The sequence below is a fragment of the Empidonax traillii genome, unplaced genomic scaffold, assembly GCF_003031625.1.
Source record: "Empidonax traillii isolate 1590-97213 ecotype Southwest subspecies unplaced genomic scaffold, ASM303162v1 scaffold14:size4059594, whole genome shotgun sequence".
NCBI classification, from domain to species: Eukaryota; Metazoa; Chordata; class Aves; order Passeriformes; family Tyrannidae; genus Empidonax; species Empidonax traillii.
The window spans coordinates 1,613,173-1,636,436 of NW_020955207.1; the positions used below are offsets into that span (position 1 = coordinate 1,613,173).

The 23,264-nt window shown below is 38.7% G+C and overlaps 1 protein-coding gene across 6 annotated transcripts in view; it reads right to left on the reverse strand.

Annotated features, from left to right (window-relative positions):
- Positions 1-905: 905 nt before the first annotated feature.
- STARD3NL (STARD3 N-terminal like) overlaps positions 906-23,264 on the reverse strand; it is a 25,691-nt gene continuing 3,332 nt past the window's right edge. For 3 of the 6 annotated variants that reach the window (XM_027891850.1, XM_027891875.1, XM_027891866.1), the window contains exons 2-9: positions 13,167-13,463; positions 10,471-10,548; positions 8,529-8,606; positions 6,810-6,863; positions 6,595-6,712; positions 5,003-5,101; positions 1,944-2,013; positions 906-1,384 (exon numbers count right to left, since the gene is read on the reverse strand). In XM_027891850.1, coding sequence (XP_027747651.1) covers positions 1,961-2,013; positions 5,003-5,101; positions 6,595-6,712; positions 6,810-6,863; positions 8,529-8,606; positions 10,471-10,548; positions 13,167-13,391 — 705 coding nt within the window. In that variant the 5' untranslated portion in view covers positions 13,392-13,463 and the 3' untranslated portion in view covers positions 906-1,384; positions 1,944-1,960. Of the gene's footprint in view, positions 1,385-1,943; positions 2,014-5,002; positions 5,102-6,594; positions 6,713-6,809; positions 6,864-8,528; positions 8,607-10,470; positions 10,549-13,166; positions 13,467-23,264 lie in introns of all 6 variants that reach the window. The other 3 variants (XM_027891857.1, XM_027891883.1, XM_027891890.1) reach the window with 3 other exon arrangements.

A 23,264-nucleotide genomic window follows, 5' to 3' on the forward strand; every position in this document is an offset into this window, starting at 1 on the left:
AAGTGAAATAAAATATCTGTGAGGGTATTCTCAAAACATCTTTTTTTATGTAGCTCTTGCTACATAAAAATGAAGCTCTTGCAGACTTCACTAGCATCGCTTTCATTTCCATCTCATCCTTTCCTTTGCCCCTTGTACTGCCCCCAGAATGCTTTGTCGGTGCTGTAGCCTCAACTCAAACAGAACTGACCAAGTGACCGTGTTTATGACTCTAGCTCACTTTTAATAAATGATCTCCCAGCCCACTTGTAATGTCTCATACCCAAAGCTTAAAAGTGAAGAGAAATCCTGCATCCACACAGCCCTGAACATTCCTATCCATCTGCGATTTCATGAAGTTCTTGGCTGTTTGACAGCTGCAGTGGCTTACATGCCTCTGCTGCTGGTTTACTGATTTGCTGAAACTGAAGAAGTGAAAAATCCTGTAAACTGAAACAGTCACCTCTGCTTCAAGGAGAAGCTGTGATATGATGAGACCACAGCTCACCTTGTCTTCTGCCTGCTAAGCTGCTGTCCCACAGCAGTGGAAATACTACAAAAAAAACATGGCCCACATGCATGAGTGAGTTAACATGAGAGGAACAGACAAACAATGACTGACTACCTTCCCATCACTACTGGTGTAATATCAGTGTTTGCAAAGGCTCACTCCAGTTTCCTCCTTGAACCTGAAGAACATAACCACTAGTACAGGAGTGGGAACCAGGTTACTTCAAAGAGCTCCTTAAATCCTTTTGATCTCACATATGCAACAAAGTATTGATGTGCCACCAGCACAGCATCCCTACAGGCAATCAGCCCTATAAGCACATTTTGCACAAAATCTTATTATCCCACAAGAAATAAAGGAGTGGTGTATGCAGATTTTCTAATGACAAAGCAACAAAATATCATTATACATTACGCATGTTTTAACATCTTTATTTTAGAAAGTGAACATATCCATTAAAAAAAAAATGCATGGAGTTAAAAGTAAACATAAAACTAATGACAAATTGCAATAACATAAAATAATTTTATCTAGTGAGCCCCAACAATTATTAAATATACTTCCACCACAGAGAAGTTTTACTTCATTATATTACCAGTCTCTTGATTAGGTACACAAGACAACACTTTCCAGTAATTACCTAGTCATTAGAAGATCAACTTCAGGAATCACGGAATAATAAAATACATTGTGGACGAATACTTTCATACCACCTGGGAGGCAACCTAATATACATATGTCAACAAGGTACATCTTCATGAGGTATTACAGTACATGGGAACCATTCCCTTTACTTTCTAAGGAGTAAATTCTCCTGTCAGCAGCTCCACCAGCAAGTCAGCCACAGACTCCGTTGCCAGTTTCCAAACCCCAACAACTTCCAAGATTTTCTTTCTGCAAGAGAATGCACAAGTCAAGATGAATGAAGATGGGAGTAAAGAAAACAGATACTGTAAACACAGAGGGTGAAAGAAAAGGTCATCCACTCTTCCAGATGAGAACTTCAAATCAGAAGCTTCAGCTTCAAGAACCATTTAATACCTCCCCTACCTGGAGCTTTGCTGTGCGTGGTGAAAAGAAAGCACGGGGCAAGATAATTCCAGAAGTAAATGCAGTAATTTCCAAAATAAGGAAATAATCTCTCATATTTAAACAAGGTATACAAAAATCTTAAGATGCAGCTCGTCCAAGTGTAACCCAGTTGTAGTATTAAACAGACTGAGAAGGGGAAATCTCAAAGTAGTTTTGCCCATGAAGTCTTTAACTGCACTAGACCTAAACCAAAGCAAATCTCTTCCCAGTACTCTTGCATTGCCATCTGAAAACTGCTAAGAGAGATAAAGTGAGTTCAAAAAAGGTGTTTGAGTTAGCCCACCATTCAAATTATTTGTGAAGGAACTAAGAAGAAAAACATACTTTTAGGAATATCCAGGTCCTATGCAAAGGAACTTACCTGCTTTCTCATATTTGCTATACAATTGGTTTTTCACTGTCTTGTTTTTCTTCCGAGTCTTCATCAGATCCTGAAAAGGAAGACAAGAATGCTATTAGATCAGCTGAGAGAAGAGAAAGAAAAAAAAGGATGAAGGGAAAAAGAAGAAATCAGACCACCACTGGTAGTGGCTTATCAAAAGGCAATTCAAAGCAACCATTTCCCATAAAAATATTTACTTTTTATTTTAGATTTCTTATCTTTTCAAATGTTTCACACTGAAGGTTGTGTTTTTTTTGTAACAGTTAGCAAACCCAAAACCCAGCAGTGGGATCCTTCATGAAATATCCTGTCAATGGATTCAGTCAGGTTTCAAATTTTCATGACAACATACTCAGGGTAATCAACTCCACATTTACTCACTGACAAGCAGACTTTCCCACTTGTTACGCCCTGCCCTTTGGAAGACAACTTCAGAAGACACTTTCGAAGCAGCCACAAATACTGCTTCTACAAATTAATAAATTCTGTAATCTAGTGTTTTGACAAGAGATTGTCTCACTCTAAGCCACAAACCAAACAGCTCCCTCTGCCTCTCCCTGCCCACTTCTCTTTTCCTCATGCCCTGCCCACTTTCAGCTCTCTGCTTTGACAAAGCCCTGGAAGGCCTCAAAGAGAAAGCTTAGCTAGTCACAGGGCTACCTGCCCAGAGACAGCTCCTGCTGGAAGCACTGCTTTGAAGGAAGGGGGGTTGATGGATCAGTCACTTTCAGGAAGAGCAAGAAGACAGGAAGCAAGCAGGGTGAGCAGCTCTGACCCCCATTTCCTGGACTTCCAGCCCAAGCCACAAATGTCTGTGTCCACATCTGAGGTGGCAGTCAGTTCTGGCAGCAATCAGCCCTTGTCAGGGACACCTGAGGAAATTAACACCACATGCCTTTCACCACACATGTCTTGGGCAGTTTAAATGAGACTCCCAAAGAAAAAAAAATCCAACAAGATGAGTAAAGAACTGTCTTTGATAAAATGCCTGTAGACTTACTTGGGCTTTTGGCTTGAATTTAAAGCTGAACTACGTACACACATTCCGTCTCACAAAGGAGAAGGACAGACAAAGGGGTTAAGCTCTTTCGTTTTCAAAAGTTACTCTGAAGTTTTTTCATTTCTTGTAATAGCTTATCTGCCTTTTGTTTTGAAGCTCAAATTGTACAGAACCTGAATAAATTTACACTTTCCTGGCTGATTTCCCACTTGCTACCTCCAGAACAGTTACCTGGTAACCAAGTCTGATGTTGAAGGATCAATCCTTCTTTATATAAGAAGTGGGCCTGGGGTATAGCCCTGGACATGTGTAGCTTCAAGAAAGATAAGTTTGCTAAAAATTCCAACAGAACCCCTTTTAAACATTACCTCCTAAAAGCAAATATTTGTTTTTATAAATGTTGCTGTGTCAGCAGAGGGGTTTATTCCCCTCTGAATGATCACAGGGAATAGTTTCTTCCTAAATATTTTTCAAATCAATATCTAAGACAAACTGACCAAACTTGCTCTCTTAACACCAATCCATAGTTTGTCTTCTCAGAAACAAATGCAGATCTTTGAAGAAAGTATTTTAATTTTGAACTATTTTTACTATATATTATCTATCAGTTTCACTTTGTGACTACCGGTGTGTGTGTCTAGTTCAAATATATCGATATGACTGTTTCTTTTAATCCTCATACCCACAAGGGGTGCTTGAACAAAGCAGTCAGGGCAGACTAGAAGGCACCTGAGCTGTTATTGAATCCCATTTGATAAGCTGAAATTAATGGCACAATCATACAGCTGTAGACAACACATGCGTGCTGAGACACGATACCTCACTGCACTTGCAACACTGACCCAGCCAAAATGTCTAAAAAAACATGTTAGCTCCACTTACACTTCCTCTCACACTGTACATTCTGTTGCCAAGAAAAACCCCCAGGCTGAATCCAGTATAATTTTTCCAACCATTACTCCTCAAAATAACTCACAGTTTTATCTAAAATCCATTTTCACTTCGAATTATTAGTTATACTTGACATTAATACTTTGCCACCCCTATATGGAGCTCGAAGTCATTCATTAAGCCAAAATGCTCAGCAGAGAGAAACCACACAGACAGACATTAAAATGAAAAATATAACCAACCTGTATAACTATATAATGCAAGAGAGGCAAACTTATCTGTAGCAATTAGCAGATATTATTTTAATTATACTGCATAATACAGCACAGCTTTACAGAAGAGATTTATATCTTAGGGCAAAAAGACTGACATAGGATTTGTGGGTTCACACTACATTCTCAGGTAATTCAAATCCACTCCACCCACAGAGAAATCACTCATTTCCTTGAAATGCTTGCAAACGCATTCTGAAATCTTGCGGTATTTACATTTATTTTTGACTTAGCTCATACCTTAAATAGAGTAAAGCATATGATACACAGAGTGAAGATGTAATTAAACATAGCCACCAGTTTAAATATACCCACACAGCTAAGACTTCTTACACAGAGTGGGCCTTTTCTTTTTGTTATGAGAAAAGAAAAAAGCCTCTGATTGAAATTTCATCTTGCTTTATAGCAGTTTCAGGTTCAATGTCTATTCTAAGATACTGTAAAGCTCCAAGTTTAGGCTGGATTAGATAGTGCATGGCTGCATAAATGATATTGCAAGCAGAAAAGAGATCACAGAGTCATAGAATATCTCAAGTTGCATAGGACTAGTAAGGATTATCGATGGCAGAAGAAAACCAGAACTGCCTCCTTTCAGTTACAGTGTCATTTTCTCTCAGACTTACCTTGGTTTTAGTCAGAATGTGACTTTCAATACACTGTGTATTGTAACCCGTCTGATAGGTAGTAACTAAACTGAATTACTGAATAAAAAAGAATCTTGCATTTTAGGATGCTAAAGTACACTTTTCATTTAAAAAGTAAAACATGTTTTTTGCCCCCCTCACCCTCCCCCACCCTTACCCTCTTGAAGGAGGTGGAATATGCAGGACTTTAAAGTGAATATGTAAAATTATTCATTATTTGAACATAATCACCTGCTACAGATTCAGGAGGAGAATAGAACTGCCCATCAGAGAGGACTCCTGGGTGAAGAAGAGCTGCTCGTTCAGAAGCATCCTGCGCTATCAAAAATCCTAAATGGAAAAAACCAACAAAAATAATTCCTCAGTGCTAATACATAGCATCTTAAAAATCAAATATTGATGAAGAATCTTGAAGACCAATATATGATGTATAAGCATTCCTAACAAGTTACTTCTTTAGATAAATATATTTTTTAAAAGTGTCAACAGTTAATTTAACATTTATGTCTTAACTTTACTCAGCTAAGGTGACGCACACTAGCAAAACAGACAGATACTATACACACGAATTAAGGAATCCTTCCTTCTACTATGTGTAATTGTATGATTAGCATGCCATATGTAAATTCATCAATATTCACTGGCTAACTACAAATCTGGAATATATTTTTAATGATCAGTGAAGTGCCACACATAACCAAATAAACATTTTCTCACTTTGCCACTGTGACTTCTCATTAATGGCCTGCTTTCACTTATCTGTCTCAACATGCTAATTTCTGCAATCTTCATGAAGTATTTACATGTGTATGTATGGAATACTTTCCTTGTCTATAAAAATTCAATGTGAAAAAATGCAGAAGTCTCGGAACTGGTTAGATTTCTTATCTAATTAGATAATGGTGTGATGCAGCTGTATTTTCTCACCTCCTCAAAAGACAAAGAAGTTACCCTAAGTTTTTCTTCCTCTAGGCAAAATCCACTGTTCTCATTTAACCAACTTCTTAGAGTGGTGAAAAAGAAGACGGAAGGGATCAAAGTAGAAAGATTGCATTCAGAGCACCAAAAAAATGGAGGCATTCATGCCAATGTAAAGTTTTTTGTTTTACTTAACAGATAAACATGCCCTTCCAACAGAGTTTCCAGACTGTATTTCAGGTAATGATGCATAAAGAACAGGTTGGCTGTACAATTATTCTTCTGCTTTTGAAAATCCCAAAGCACCTGTATGCTTTCTTTCCCTCACCACTCAAGCAGTATTCTCTTTCAAATTAAACAATGGCTTCCTCCATTTAACTGAATGCATCGAGTGTCAGATGACCAGCTGCCTCATCTGGAAGTGGTTGAAATTCATACTTGCCCTGGTCTCATTCTGCCTGTGCATGAAGAAGACTCTTTACAACACTTGTTTGCCTTTCCTTTTCCACTTCAAAAGAAGAGTTCGTGACATTGAATTAGTTTTTGTGTCTAAAAGAGGAACCAGACACTTATTCTATGCACTACCCAAAAAATAACGTTTTACAAGACCACGTCAGGTAAAGTTTCGTATCTTAAGGATATAAAGTTATATGCATTCCTAAGGGTTTGATAAATGGCTTGATCTGGTCTTTGTAACTTTTAGCTTTGCCTCCCTAACTCAACTAAAACCTCACTTCTTTGAAGGCATGCGTTCCTTTCCCAAAAAAGAAAAATCGCGCCATATCATTTAATTTCTCCCACAGCTCTTCAAATTTTGAGATGCTGAAAGAAGCAATACTCTGCCAGCTAACACGGGATCAAACACTGCCAACTGCAGTGATCGAGGGGAAGCATCAAGAGCTTACTATTTTCTTCTTCAGCTTCTTGTGGTAACACTTTAAAGTCCAGGAACCAAGTTTCAATCCAGGCAAGTATGAAGGATATGATGGGCAGCACATAGCCAAAAGCACCCTGTGAGAACAGCTGGGAGGAAACAAAACATTACAGAAATTAGTCTGAAGAATTTTGCTTTTAAAAAACAACAAAGTAAATAAAACAAACATTTAATTAGAATATATACCTGTGAAATAATTACTTTCGCTAATAAAAAGGCACTGGTCACTGCTGTTGTAAACTGAAAGAGACAGAACAGTTAAACTAGTAAATGGATTTACTTTCTCATTTCTGCCATTATGCATTAGTTGAAATGTTAAATATTTACTAACTAAAACATAGATTTATAAAATGTAACAAGCATGATACAACTAACTTAAAGCGTTATTAAAATAACTTCTTTAATAAACTTTTAATACAAACACCTCCAAACATTGATTTCCACACAGCAGATAACATTTGTGTAGCATCTACACTGACTTGATTACATAAATTGTGATCATACTGTACAATGCAGACACATTTCTCTATTCACCAAGTCCCCTAAAAAAAAACGCAAACTACTTATGAACTTGGGAAAAAAGCAAACAGCAATTGTTTCAAATGTTATTCCATACTATCTGAATCCATTTCAAAGAACAGGAATAAATTTGAATAAATATTTTAATTCACCCACTGATACTGTGAAAAATTCATCTCTTTGGAGACTTGAATCTCTCCACTTAAAAAATGGCAGGCTGCATAAAACATCTAAAGCCTCCCTCCCGAAAATCAGTGGACAATTATTGTTCACTTAAGCAAGGCTTCTATCTCTACTAATGCATTTGGGTCCAGCAATTCTTTAAATAGCAGAACCTAACTAGCTAGTTAGCTTCTGGCAATCACAGGTAGGATGTTAAGATTAAAGGCTACTGTAAAACCTTATTTGGAGCTTTATATATCTAATTGCTTACTACCATGATGGGTTTACTCTCACAAACAAAGGCATCAAGTTGGAGGATTAAGAAATACTCTAAAGCTCTGCAACCAAGAGAAAGGACTTTTAAGGTATGCATTAAATATAAGCACAGCAGCAGCAGCTACCATTATGTATGTGTTTGTACCATGCTAGTAATGCAGTTTATAAAAATCATGGCACGTAGCCTCAGACTACAAAACAAACTGCATGATACTCACTTGGAGAAAGTTATATGTGAACATATTCTACATGCACCTACCACAGGGCAGGGGAAGAAAAAAGTCTGATTTACAAAGCACTAAGCCAGCAACATGCCTGTTGTATTACAATCTGTAGTTGTTTTGACTGGTGGAAGTATGAATCTGTCACCAAGTTTTGCCTTCTTATCAACACAGTACAGCTGCATTAAAGATACTGGCTCCAAAACACTGTGATTGCCTACAGTTCTCGAGAGCTTCCCTTTTAAGAAGGGATGCACATTCAACATTTTATATTGGAGCATGAAGCAATACAGGTGCTAGTGCTCAACATGTGGCACCAAAAACTTTATAAAGTAAGAATGTGGGAGTTAATGGAACCAGGATCTCTGGTACAACAATGCCAATTCTTGTTCTTGAATGCGGTTCACTATTTCAAATGCAAATATATTTCCAACGTTAATTAACAATTCAGAGGTAACAAGCAGTTATGACTAGCCATCCATACTGGATTAAAAACAAGTCTTCAATTTGTATTAACATGTTACCCAGTTAGAACCACACCCACTGTACTAATAAATTCTTGCCTCTTGGCTGAAAATCTTCCAGAAAAGAAGTTTTTCATGTGTTACTGTACAATCAATTTTTATATACAGCATCAAGATGATTAACATACAAGGGTTAAGAGGCAACTAAATTTTTTGTCTGATCCATTCCAGTAAAAACTCCATTATGCTTGGCTACTACTCACAGCTATTGCCCACCAATGGCGCAGTCTGCACATTGCATATGCAAGTATTAACACCTTAAATCGAAAGACTGCCAGTAGCTATAGAGAAAGGAAAAAAATATTTATTGGTTAATTCAGAACACAGAAGAACCACGAGATTCTCATCTCACTGAATATACTAACTGCTCACGAAACAAAACAGGAGTTTTGTTATCAAGAAACAAATTTGAATGCTCGTAAAACAGAAACAGAACGTAATTTCCCATTTGTAAAGCAAATTACAACATTCACATGCCTACATAGGCTCAAATATGCAAGCACGGGCAATTCCACGAATAAGTTAGAAACATAAGAAAACTATGCAAAGTGTGTTCATGATCATTTTACCTGACTGGAATCTAAGCAGTTACATCTAGATGCAGTTAATCCAGCAAATACTTTGAGCATCACTGTGCATCTTGCTGATCTTACTGGTGTGCAACTGCACAAGAATATCATTAACAACTGTAAAGACTTCACAAATGGAACCAGAAAATGAGAAGAATTTATAAAAACAATTTTCTACTTACTATACTTAGAGTATTTTTTTAAATATTAACATTGCAAAAATCAATTATTCTTTACGGAAATGCCTTCACTATCAAGTCATTCTGACTATTTTGCAGTAAAAAAAAGGTAAGTTATGGTATTTCTAGGCCAGAAAATTAAATCAGTAGTGGACAGATGAAATTTCTGATCAGGGACCCCAACCTTCAATTTCCTAGTTTATTCTTGGATATTAAATTGTCTCCAACTTGTTTTAAAAGATGTGTTCAGAATCTAAAAAATGTGAAACAAGTGCTTAGAAATGAAGAGAAACCAAGGACAGCCATGGCCAGAAGTATAATGAACCCATTTAATCTTATGCAAATGTGTGGTGGAAACAGACGAAATCCTGTATAAGGCCACAAATCATTTTGCAGAATTCAATGATCTAGTCCCTTCACAGGGAATAAAAGTCTATTATTTCCCATTACATGTTCTTAACCCTTGTTTCAACTACGGGACAAAATAATTTCCAGAGCATCAACATTTACAGGTAATATTTTCTGCCTTCTGCAGTACAGTATATTGTGGAGAACCTGCCAGCAAAACAATGAGAAAGGGAGAAATACTATAGTTTGCTAGTTTATGAAATTTTTGTATCCAGTACCTAAGTCCATTTGACAGAGCAAATGGTCTGATGCAGAACCAAGGATGGGTTTTTACACCAATTTTAAAGACTGATTCTGGATATAGTCTTTAATATAGAATGACTGATAGCAAACCAAGTCATCTCTGCCAGGCATACAAGTTCTGGCACAATTAATAATCTTTCTAAAACATGGGGTCTTTTAGGAGAACCATAAAGAAACAGCTTTTACTTGGGCCATGCAGTGCAAAATGCATTGCAACTGCAAAGCTACAGTGCTGCTGAAAGACAGAGGAATTTCCTAATGCAGTAGAATGTAATCTTAGTGTTTGAGTTAAAACACAGAAACCTGAAAAAACCTGACCTCTGCAGGCCAACCTGGGAATAAGTCTCTCCTGACTGCAACCGACTTATGCCTTTAAACGCTGGTTTAAACAAAATGATTTTATCACTGAGGGATTACTGGTCTTGTCCTCTTAATGAACTGCCTTTATGTTACATCAGTCTCACATTCTTCACCGAGTTTTTCATCTGCTTTTCCATTCCCCCCAAAGTCGAAAATGCAGTTTCAGTTGTCTCTAGGCTTCTCTATCCACAGGCTCCATGAGCCTGCTTCCAGAGCATGACTGGGCAAACCCTAGATGGGTGAAACTTTGCACAAGTCTTTCTGATTTAAATTATCAAAGAAAGATCAGCCTTTTCACAGGACTCAAAGTAGGAAACATCTGTGCAAGGAGGAACAGCAAAACTATAGTTCTGCTGCTCTTTTTTCTTTTTTTTAAGAACACTTACAAATATATCAAAATATGAAGAAGAGTAGTCATAATGTAGGACTTCTTTCTCTAAGGTAGTCTCAATGCCTCCTTTTACCTACAAAGAAACAACACCACATACAGCTTTAGAACAGAAGTTACTGAAAACAAAATACACACAAATGTGAAGGGTGAAACTAATAGTTCTCTGATGATTTACAAAAAGATCCTTAAACTAAATACAGAGGACCTATATGCTAAGAATGTTAATTTCAAGATTCCTGTTGTTATTTGTTTTTCATGATTATATATGCTTTTCAAAGTGAAAACATTTAGGATTATCGTCTGACTTAGGCAAGTTACATTTCAGACAGTCCCAAAATAAAAGCAAACGAATTGTTATGGGAAGAAGAAATTATTAAACGTAAGGTCTGTTACACGAATTCACAAAGCATTTTATGTCTTATGAGGAGGATCCAAACAGCTGATTAAAAAGCCACCTAAAAACTCCCACAAGTAACTAACACACAAGTTTAATTAATTCATTTGCGAAGGAGATTCAAAATTGAATGTTCCTTAGTCACCGTGTTTCTTTCTAGTGGAAGGATTCGTCCCTTTCCTATTCAAACAGGCTTAGTAAGAAAATAATTTAAGATGCATTGGGTCAGAGAATGAGAGGAGTATTTATCTTAGTGGAAAACAAAAAACCTCAGTGTCCAACTCGTTTTTAATACAAAATTCCATAATTATGCACTGTATGAAATAGTTACGTAAAACAACACCAACAGAAGGCTTTAATATTGAGTTTGACTATTGACATCTTTTTAAGGAAAGGAGGTACCAAAGCACACCAACCAGCAACATATGTTCACCATCCCAAAGCAATGCAGTCTAGATGGCTTCCACACCTTCCCAACTATACTGCTAGACAGCGTTTTCCTGAGACTATTCTTCTATTTCTTCTCCTCTCCCTCATCTCTATGACTACCTGACAAATAACTTTCTAAATACAGTTTTCTCTTGGTTACTCTACTGCATCAGGTGTGATAATCTGTTTCCAGCACAAATAAGGAAGTTGACTTCCCCCCTTCCCAGCTGTTCATTGCATGGTTGTGTGAGCACCATGTTAACGTAAGAATGAACAGACAACCATGAAAGCCTTGGGTTTTGCTCAAAAAATGTCACGGTGCTACTTCCTGAAGCATTTAAAAATAAGCTACTCCTAAAGAAACTGGAAAATAGCAACAAAGGGAAAATACTTACAGGAACTCTCGTTGAAATTCTGAAGTCCCATTACTTATGCACCAGTGACAGACAGTCCTAATACTATTTGACTTCCCAAGGAACAAAACAATTAGAAAAAAAACAGAACAAAACTCCTAACCAGGGGTCAGACACCAGATATCAAATGTGAGCTTCTAACATCATGACTTCTAAAGACAAAACCCTGCTTTTTATTCTTGCTGACATTTGGCAGCATAGGACTTTGGTTCATAATATGTTCTTAAAATAAAGCTTTTCACGAAGAAAACTGCTAGGTTCTTGAGGTCCCTTAATCCTGTAGCCTTCAAAATGAAACATCTGGAGTTGGTAGCATTTTCTATATAGACTCTTAAATATTCTGTGAGCACTCATAGGCAAATCTGTACTCTGAAGCCTCAATAAGAGATATAAACCCAGACTCTGTTTCTCTTAGTCATACAAGCTGTTGAGAACTTGGCCTAAAAAAAAGAAATGCATCAGAACACTATGCTGCTTTTCTAAGACAAGATAACTTTACACACTGGATACAACAATCTTTCCACCTAGAGAGACAACAGAAGTCTAGTCCCAAAATTACAGCATTCAGGAAAGCAAAGCCTGCTTTCTCATATTAAATCAGAATGAGTATTTTTCACTGTATGAATGAACTATTGAACAGTCAGCTCCTGAAGCTTCATAATGCCAAATCAATAACCAGGGTTATTTATCTTGTAAAGGAACGCTGACAAAAAATATGTACTCAAGGTCTTTCTTGTCTAGAAAAGGGATTCCTCCCTAGTATGTCCTTTCTTAAATGCAAAGTTTAGATTCTTTCTCAAAATCTGGCTCAAGAACTAGGAGGCACTTATGAAACAACAACAACATACCATCTATCCTATTGCTTTCTGGAAATTTTAGGAGAAGAGCCTCATTTGCCAAATTACAAAACATGGAGTTAAAAGGTCGTAACTGTGGGAGTTCATGCTTCGTAAATACACCCTGCCATACACAATGTATAACATACTAAGTTTGCCTCAGAGAAAATACATTACAGCAAAGGTAAACTTCTGGCCATTGGAAGTCTTTTCAGGGACTGACACCTCAGTGAAATATCACTGACTTAAAGTAACTCAGAAGGCAAAGTCTTGAATCCTGTTAAAATTCACACTTCTTACCAAAGACCTACAGTGACATTTTTGTTTATTTGACGCCTGAGGAGTTACCTGGATTTCCAATGGTTTCTTCAGCATGGCTCACAGACTACAGAAACATTAAAAGCTTTCAGGATAAGAAGATTAACATATATCCTAATGAATAAAAGTAGATGCAGTTGAGTAGATACCATGTTCATGAAAGCTTAAAAGTAATAAGCTGCTTAAATTTAAATAGATACAAATAGCATATAATTTGGATAGAAAGAAGCAACTTATTAACCATCTCTGATGTGAATAAATACTTCAATAAAGCCTAAAGGGTACTGAAAAGACAACTCACATTTAATTCTATTATCCAAAGCAAGGTTATGAATAAGAGATCAAATGTAACAAACAAACAGAAAGTCCGTCTGACATCCGATATGCCTTTCTTCTCTCTGCCTTCATATGACTCAATCCTTGCCATCAGCTGCGCTGGGTTGATGGAGTGGACATCCCGCAAGGAAGGACAAGATTCCACACTGCTACTGTGAGCATTTTCTGCGTCACCTGGCATCCGATTCATCCTGGGTTTGCTCAGCGTGGTCTTCTTCCAGTTTCACCATCACTAGAAGGCTGATCCATATAGAAAGAATTTCTAAATAAAAAAACCAAAACACATTAGTCACAAAACCTCCACAATTCCAAAAGGTATTTTATATCAGTTCTCTTTTTGCTAAACTAATGACTAAGAGAATTAGGCGAGTAGACTCTAAAAATTGTTTTTAAAATAATGTCTAGTCCCTCTTCATCTCTCAGAGGATTTATGAAACAAGAGAATTAATGTTCAATTAGACTGGTGGAAATAAGTGAGCACTGTCCAGATTTAGATCCATATACAGTTCCAGACAAATGGCAGTATTAGCTACTAGCACATCCAGAGCTTACACAACCAGAAGATTAGAAGTCCATTAAAACGCCTGAACACTGTAGTAATCATTTTGTAAAGCACATACACTATAAATTCAGCTGCTATGACAACTTAGATTGCCAGACAGCGTCTCTCCGAAAAAAAAAGCTATGTAACCAATGGTTAAAGGTCATGAAATTACCCTAAGCCTCTTCTGACTACAAGGCTTTTAAAAAGAGTTTTTAGGTTAAATTTCTTATAAAACTGGAGCAGTTGGATGTATTATTCCCTCAAATCCTCCATTAGAACCTTTTTTCCAATTAAAGCTTCTAGAAGGAGTAGACTAAGAAGGTTAAAAAAGTTTCACGGAAACACACAGAAAATTTAATTTTACGCAAAATGCTCAGAAGATTAAGCTATATATCCTGTGGTACAAATCACATCAGACAAGTTTTTGCAATGCTGGGGGAACAGCCTTTTGAAATTCCAGGACAAAGCTTTGCCTCTTCCTGTGGGGATTGTCTTTTAGTAAACCACAAAAAAGAAATCCTCTCCCCTCCTGTATTTCAAGAGTGTTTCGACTTCAATCTACAAGAACACAGTCAGTCAGAGCACAACAGGGGATCTGTAACACACTGCTAGGCAAACACCAGGGAGGATTCAAGGGCACAGGGGGAAAGTAAAGTTGGTGCAGGGAGCTGCACAGATGTCACAGCTGAGGAAGAGACAGGCCAACCAGGGATGGCCAAGGTCTAGGTCAAGTCACACAGAACGTCCTTCAGGTAGTTCAAAGTACCACACAACGGTGGCCGAGCACAATACAACCTTAAATCTTCCCCCTGTGTTTCTACAGCAGCTGCCTCAAACATGGGTGGCAAAGAGCTGTAGAGGGGAGAGACATATGTGGTATGTGTTTGGTCAGGTGTCTCAAGTGCTACAATGACCTTTGGGCCACCTAAACCCTAGGGTGTGAGCAGAATCACTGCACTCCAGTGCTACAAACAATACTTGGTTTGTATTGGAAGTCCTCCCGTTAAAGTGCCCTGCTGTGTAACAGCGGGTCATAGGAAATTGTCTGGGATGAGATACAAACATCAGATCAGGCCATCAATGTCCATAATGAAAAATAAAAAGAAAATAAAAAAGCCAAGTAACATGCACTTCCAAAAAAATTTCCATCTACATTGGCTAAAATATGTGACTCAGTGCCAATTATATAGGAGGTTGTTACTTCCAGTCTGGGTTATTGCTAGATGCAGCACAGTATGGGAATGCAATTAGTACAGCCAGAGCTAATTGTTTCAGGGTGTGCAAGTTCAGCATCCATTTGCCTTGTGAGGCCCTCTGCAAAGAGAAAAGCATGGTCTTAAAACACACTGGCTACCAGTTTGTTTTGAAGCGTGACTCAGAACATCAGATTCAGCTTATAATTCCATGTAGTCTGGACAAACTGTTTTTCTCCTCAAAGCTCTCTGGGCTCACAGCAAGGGAATTTGTCTCTAGCCTTGCTCTGCATGCTGATCCATCAAATCCACATTTGGACACATGGCAGGGCCCGTCTCGTCACACTGGGCTGCCATTAAAACGTTGAGATTCTTTAACTGAACAGACATAGCCTGGCAGTTTTCTGCACTCAATACCACCTGCTCTACAAACTGATTAATCACAAACTGTGTGCTAGAGGATTGTTTCCCATAGCTTCTTTCATTAATTAAAAAAAAAAAAGTTCCTTTGTACCTGAATGATGTAATCAGTCATTTCATCACACCAGCATTCTCAGGTGGTTTCAAGTGGGCATATAAAAAGCAAAATCTTCAATACTTCCCAGCAGCTATCTTAGAGGCATGCGGGGACTATTAAAAAGCAGCAGTTGCCTTGGAATGTCAGCCAGTCACCTGGCTGGACATTTCCATACCCATCTCAGCATTACCAGCAACAACATTTCTCTTCCCTGGCACTTCCAAGGCACCACTCATGCCCTGGCTCTCTTTGGCTCTCCTGCCCATTACAGGTTTGTAGTAGGAGTGGGCTCTGCTCTTCCCTTGGCTCCACTTCTCTGTAGGTTCTTGCTTGTGCAAAACAGCCTGCGTTTGGAAGGGCTCCAGGCTTGCTGCCTCATCAGGAGCTGCCACTTTTCAGCTCTCCATGTGGGCAACACAAGTGCCAGCAGGCACGAGAGTGCTTCTCATGCATCCCTGGGCAAGAAACTCAGTGGTGGAGAGAGTCTAGGAAGGTAAAAAAAGCGTGATTGTCATCGAGATGTGTCATACTTCTGAAAGTACCACACAAGTCTTTTGTGTGTGACTGTTACCGGTCCTCATTCTTACTCCCCAGAAAACAGGGACTGCTTCACCTGTATTCATGCATGTTACTTGAGTTTTTGCATCCAAAGGGATACATGACATTGGTTATTGTTCTTTTTAAAAAACAAAATAATTTAAAATCAGAGAAAAAATAATTATAAACTAGGTGTGGAAATGTTTGGGGTTTGGCGCTTTTTTTTTGCCAAAATATAAATTTGTGCAGAAAAAAATGCATTAGCAAATAAAGAGAGAAAATCACCTTCTTAAAACTTTTGAGTCTTTTTTCTAGAAAGAGCCTTCTTTGTGCATTAGTTATCTGCTTTCCTGTTTCTAGTAAAGATTAATATTTTATAGATAATATAGTTTTGGTTGTTTTTTTCAATATGAGTTACATATTATCAGAACTGTTGTATCATCTCTAGGTTGACCCAGTGTCTGCCTCTGATTTGAAGGAGTCTGGGTGCACCTGGCACCAGGCAGTTCCATTGTTTGGGACTGTTTGGGATTGTTGGGTTATTTTATATGACAAACTTCAGGAAGGATGTGTGGTCAAAAAAAAAGCATGTCCTATGAAGAAATGATGTTTACAGACTGGCATATTCGTTCTCTGCAGAGCCTGGGTGAAGGACTCTTACCAGGAAAATAAACAGCCCGTAATTTGTAATCTTGCCAGAAAACCTATGGGCAAACTTGCCTGGAGAGGTGGAGTTCATAGTAACTGTGTTGAATATAAACTGTGCCATTAATTCTTTGCCACAAGAGACATGTGAGTGAGACAGAAATTGGTTTTCCCCATGCAGTCCCAATAGCATATGGCTCTCCACAAGATGTAGGGGATTTGCAATGTTCTGGCTCCAACTTTCCTTTGCCAGACTATACATGCTGATTTTTCAAGCTAAACTGAGGATTGCATTAACCTGCTCCTGGCTACACCTGCACATTGTGCTAATGCTTGTGCACATCTGTCCTGAAACAGTCATGAAAATAAAATAAAATCCTGTTTCCATGTATAAGCTTTGTGTTGCATGTCTTTGAAAGTGTTCTTGGAGCTAAAAAACCACTGGCATTTCAGCAAAATAACAGTCTTATTGTTATTTGATTCATCATGAGTGCAGAATAGAATATTCAGCTGGAAAGGAGAGAAACAGTCACCTAGTCCAACCGCCTGACCACTCCAGGGCTGACCAAAAGTTTAAGTATGGCATGAAGGGCAATACCCAAATGCCTCCTTAACACTGACAAGCTTGGGGCATCAACCTTTTTTCAAAGAAGACTCTTACAGGGTTTGACCACCCTCTTGGTAAAGAAATGCTTCCTCGTGTCAAATCTAACCCTACCCTGATGGATGCAGCTTTCAGCCATTCCCACGTGCCCTGGTAGTGGGTACCAGTGAGGAGAGATCAGTAATCTTCCTCTCCACTTCCCCTCCTCAGGAAGCTCCAGAGAACAATTTGGTTGCCCCTCAGCCTCCCTCTCTCTAAACTAGACAAACCCTGTGTCTTCAGCTGCTTCTCACAGGACGTGTCTTCCTGCGGTTTTGCCAGCTTCAGTGCCCTCCTCTTAGACACATTCAAGGACCTTCACATCCTTTTTAAATTTTAGGGCCCAGAACCGGACACAGCACTCAACGTGACGTTGCATCAGTGCTAAATACAGTGGGAGGATCACCCCTTTTGGCCACCTGGTTGTGCTGTGTTTGAGGCATCCCAAGATGTGGTTTGCCAGACTGACCTCCTGTGTTAAGCCTGCTGTTAACCAGCACCTCCAGACTCCTTCATGTGGGGCTGCTCTCCAGCCTTTCCCAATTTTTACTTATGGAAGGTATTACTCCATCCCAGGTGCAGAATCTGGCATTTGTTCTTGTTCAGTTTCATGCCACTGATGATTATTCACCACTCCAATCTACCGAGGTCCCTCTGCAAGGTCTCATCCCTCAAGAGAGTCAACAGCACCTCTCAGTTCAGCGTCATCAGTAAACATGCATTCAACCCCTTCCTCCAGATCACTGATACAAATATTGAACAGAACTGGCCCCAGGACTGAGCCCTCGGGAGTACAAGTGGTGTCTGGTCTCCAGCCAGATGTAGCCCCATCCCCTATAAGCTTTTGAGCCTTGCCCTTCAGTCAGTGCTTCCAGCACACCATTTACCTGCTCACTTCACAGTCAGACAACTTGTTCAGAAGGATGTTGTGAGGGACAGTACCAAAAAACTTAATAACATCCAGAAAAACTACATTCACCACCTTCCCTTCATCTACTAGACAGGTGAAATGACAGAATCTAAAGCTTATTGAAATGTAAAAACATTTAAGAGGGAAATCAAAACTCCTGAAATAAGAATCCATATTAGTATATTGGTGATATACTTTATCCACACTCCCCCTGATTTCAGGATATGTAGGATGGTAATGTGTTTTTTTTCTTCATAACTGCATACATTCACCCAACTACCACTAAAATATTTATATACTGACCTATTCCAAGTCATAGACAATAGCGTTTTTTTTCCTGGAAAAAAGGGCAAGTTTGCATCTATTTAAATAAAGTAATTATGTGTTTTGGGTTTTGTTTGGGGTTTTTTGTTTGGGGTTTTTTGGTTTGTTTTAACACTTAATTCTTATGGCCATAACTCAAGCTTCCAAAGAATTAAAATTCCAAAACTTCCTAGTAAAATAAAGATTTTACACTTATTAATAGTATTAATTAGTATAATAAGTCAAATGCAAAGGAATCGAGTTAAGGACTGCAGCTGTTCCCTGTCCTCAGAGTCTAATAAAGACTCATAAATACTTGGTGAGAGCTAGGCCATGATTTCAGGTTACATTTACAATTAATGTAATTATTTTCATTCACACTGAGAGAAGCAGATGGCACACATTGTATGTGTCAGTTTTACATTTATCTTAGAGATGCACTATCAGAACACTACTTCTCTTTTCTATCATTATTCTAACCCTATCCTTCCATGCTATGGTCCTTGTTTTAAATTACTTTCTTGTTACTATACTACTGTATCACATGTGAGCAACAGCATCTCTTATGTTATTTTTTTTCTTTCCAAGGAAAAAAAACACAGAGCAAAATTTAACTGAGAAGAGATAACAGACGTGATTGGAAAAAAAAAAAAAAAGTAAAAAAAAAAAAGGCTGACTCAAAGGCTATCAACAGCTCAGCAAAATCAAAACTGAAAGTGTCACACAGACACAATTTTTGAAAAAGGTAATATTAGTTTAGGTTAAAATACCAGAGAAATCATATCTGTATAAAGTAACTAGACACACAATGTGACATTGTGTCACAGTTGCTCTTGAAACATATTAAAAACCTAGAATACTTCTTATATATGTCTCTGACAACATTAAATATGGCCCAAGTATTCCCACCACAAACAGCTTTTCTGTGAAGGTTAAAAAAAAAAAAAAATCTGAAAATATTTTTTCTTTCCAATGAGTAAAAGAGGGTGACATGGCCAATTTGATGGCCAAGATGCTAAAGCACTGTGAAAACTTCAAGGTCACAGAAAAGCTGACATGGAGAGTGGTAAAGTTCATTCATAACAAAACAAAAAAATAATGCATTTCCTTGCCAAAACCTTTCATTATATGGAGATAAATAAAACATGCCAGTTCTTTGCCTCTCCTCTCCCTACTAAAAGAACAAAAAGGTTTACATTGCTGCTTACATTACCTGTTATTCTCTAGGAACGCAACACATGGCACAGACAAAACCAAAATTTCTCACAAGAATAGAGCTTAATACAGTAACTGGTATCATAGCACTAACATCCAAATATGTAAGTTAGACTTAAAGGCAATTTCAGATAATGGTCTTCAAGTCAGCAAGCTCCAAGTTGACATCTTTTTGCATGAAGAGGAGCCTGGGCAATATCCCATTCCACATCCAGGGTGGGCAGTATCCACACCACAATGAACGGCCTGTCACAGGCACTTCAGGATTTCACCCAGTGCAGTACAGTGGGTCACACCTGAGTTTGCTAAACACCTTCTCTGGAACCAATGGAAGACCTCAAGGTCTGGGAACTAAGTGCCATAACTGTCTGCTCTCTCACCATCACAAAGTCCAGCTTCATTCTTTATCTAGGCACAGATTTACCTTGGACAGAAAATACTGCTTTGGTACACTGCTTATTCAAAGTTCAAGAAAATGAAGGTATAAAGTTGGTATAAAGCTGTATTAACCTGCAGGAGTATTAGCAGAATCTCTTGGTGTGTTTTCTAACAATCCTAGCACACACTCAGATTAAGAGCCAACACAGACAAAACCAAATTCTAAGATGAAGTAATACTGATTGTAAATCACGGGGAATAAAAATCCCAAAGAGCTGGAGACTGCCTCCAAAGCAGTTTTTATACTGTTCTCTACTATGAATGCTATAAATGAACAAAACCCACTCTACTGACGTACTCTCTCCCTCTTCTGTTTATATAACTGCAAGAACTAATTTTCCCGAAATCCGCTTGTAGCAGATACATTACTAGTGACCCTCTGATATCACTGCTCCCATTCTTGAAGGGCACTTAAATCCCTTCCAAGCTGCACTCATTCTGTCTCAAGCTGTAACACATCACTGCCTCAGAAGCATTTTAAGGTTTCAATGCCTTTAAAAATACCTCTCAATCCTAAGCACTGTTCTGTTCAAAACAAATGTTCCTTAGTAAACATGAGGGAGTATTTAAAAAAACCCAAACCAATAAACAAACTAAGCCAAACTAGACACTTTAATAAAGTAAGACTGAACATTTCAAACTGATACATACCCACAAAATTCCCTAAACATAGACAGAAGATACTGTATTGTGGCAATACTCTAGATTTTCAATTAAGCAACACAGCAGGAATTACAAGTTACAAATATGCAACACATTTAAAGACTGGGAAGGTTTCCCATCGGAGGGGCAGGGCAAGATTTACCAGCACGCACAGGAAAGAACTCCCTTCAAAGAGTTTGGCTTTATCTGAGTGTTCAGACCTGAGTAGCTCTGCTTAATCCTGAAGTAACAGCTCTTACCCTAAATAACTTCTACCTGTAAAAAAAACCAAACCCACAAACAAACAAAAACAAAACAACAAACCATCAGTTTCCTTGAGAAAGATGTTTCCCCAATTTCTTATGCTCTAATGATGACCTAACAAAAGTAACAGGGCAGTTGCAGACATCCCACATTTGTACTGAACAATATTTTTCTCTGACCTTTGAAAGAAGGTGAAAAAGAGAAAAAAAAAACAGGAAATAATTTTTTTAGGCTAGTAGAACATCTGAGGGAACAGAAGTGTCACCTTCCTCCATCCCAAGAGTGAGACAGATTCATAAAGTCAAATCAAAGTCCTCCAACCTTGGACTAGTTTTTCCCTACAGCTGAAGAAGCCCTGCTGACTTGAGCCATGTCCTGCAAAACACTGCTGTCCTTTTCCAAACACTTCATTTCTTATTCTACAAGAGCTGAGAAAATGGCAGAGTAAACAGCTTGTAAATTTGGCATCATTATTTTTTTATCTCCATTGTCTCTTCCCCTCTGGACTCCTTCTCAACAGCATATCCCAGATTTTTACTTCTAAAATTAAACAAGACATGTGAAAGAGCATGTGAAAGAATAGCTCTTCAGAGTTATCCCCACCTGGCTCTGCTTATGCCCATCTAGCTCTGGGGCCCTCAACATCAGAAGGATGTCATTCTCCTGGAGCAAGTCAGCTTGAAAAGCTGAAGACAGGCTGAGTGAGTTGGGGTTGTTCAGCCTGGAGAAGAGAAGGTTCCAGGGACACCTTAGAGCATCTTCCAGTACCTGAAGTGGGCCTACAAGAGAGCTGAAGAGAGACTTTTTAAGAGGGCATGTAGTGATAGGACAAAGGTGAATGGCTGCAAATTGAAAGCAGGCAGATTTAGATTAGATATTAGGAAGAAATTGTTTACTGTGAGGGTGGTGGGACACTGGCACAGGCTGCCAGAGAAGTTACTGATGCCCCATCCCTCGCAGTGTCCAAGGCCAGGTTGGATCGGGCTTTGAGCTCACAGAAATGAAGATTTCACCACAAACTTTCTCCACTAAGCACTCAATACTAAGCAATAAGGGCTTATTATCCATTCACTTTCTCAAAGTTAAAACAGCTGTAGGTCAACAAAAAAATCATTTAGGTATCAAAAGCATATCTATTTTATCATGTCAGCATTTCTCTAAATACAAAATACAATTTCTTAAAGAGACCAAACATCTTACTAATTGCCTCAAACATTAAGCACTATACTTATTCGTTACATTGGCTACTCGTACACATTTCTTTGCTTGTTTTTCTCTAGAGCAACAACAAACATATGCCCTAGGGCTGCTAGCCAGATACTACTTGGACAAGCAAAGCTATTCTTTTGCTAGCACAGAACCGAAATAGGTCAGTCATTTTATGTATTAGTGAGAAAGACTCAGGATTCTGTCACCCACTCAAAAAACTATTCTACAAAATGGTGCAAAAGTTTACTCCAGGCAAACTCAAGGCCTGAACATTCTTCAGAGCTCTTAAAGAATGTAGAATTTTAAGAAATTGACATCCACTTTAAAATACAGGATAAACTTCTTGGAAGATTTTTTCACGCTTAATTCCTACTTTATAGCTCTTGAAGATGGTTCAAAACAAAAGGAAACATCAGGTTTTACATACTACCTCCATTTTTCTTCTTAAGGCTGTCATAGTTCTGATTTTAGAAAGGAATTTTTCTTTCCCTTTCCCCTTTTTTCCCCCTCCCCCCCCCCTGCATGAATGCTATTCAAGAACCATCAAGTGAACAAAGGAGTCTGGCTCTTAACGACCGAGAATTAGTCTCCTGGCAACGACGGGGGAGGAGTTGGGAAGAAGGCGGAGTTGGTTGGGAGCTCAGCTCGGGAGCAGGAGGGGAGGCTACAGCTGGCAGGGGGAGACTGCCTGGTTTCTCCTTTGTTCCTTTTTCCCTGTGGGAGCTCTCTGCAGAGTTACGGGCTGGTTGCAGTCTTGGTTCTTTTCCACCGCGGGACTTTTCACCGAGTCGTGAGTTTTTTCTTCCATTGGGAGAACTTTCTGTTTCCCTTCCCCCTCCCCCCTCCTCCCTTTCCACCCGGCGGAGACCTGGGATCCAACAGCGCCGCCCGGTGACGAGCGCTGGACATTGCAAGTTCCACTCCTCTAGTGATCCAACAGCGCCACCCGGTGACTACTATAGAACATTACAAGTTCTGCACTTTTGATAACTCAACAGCGCCA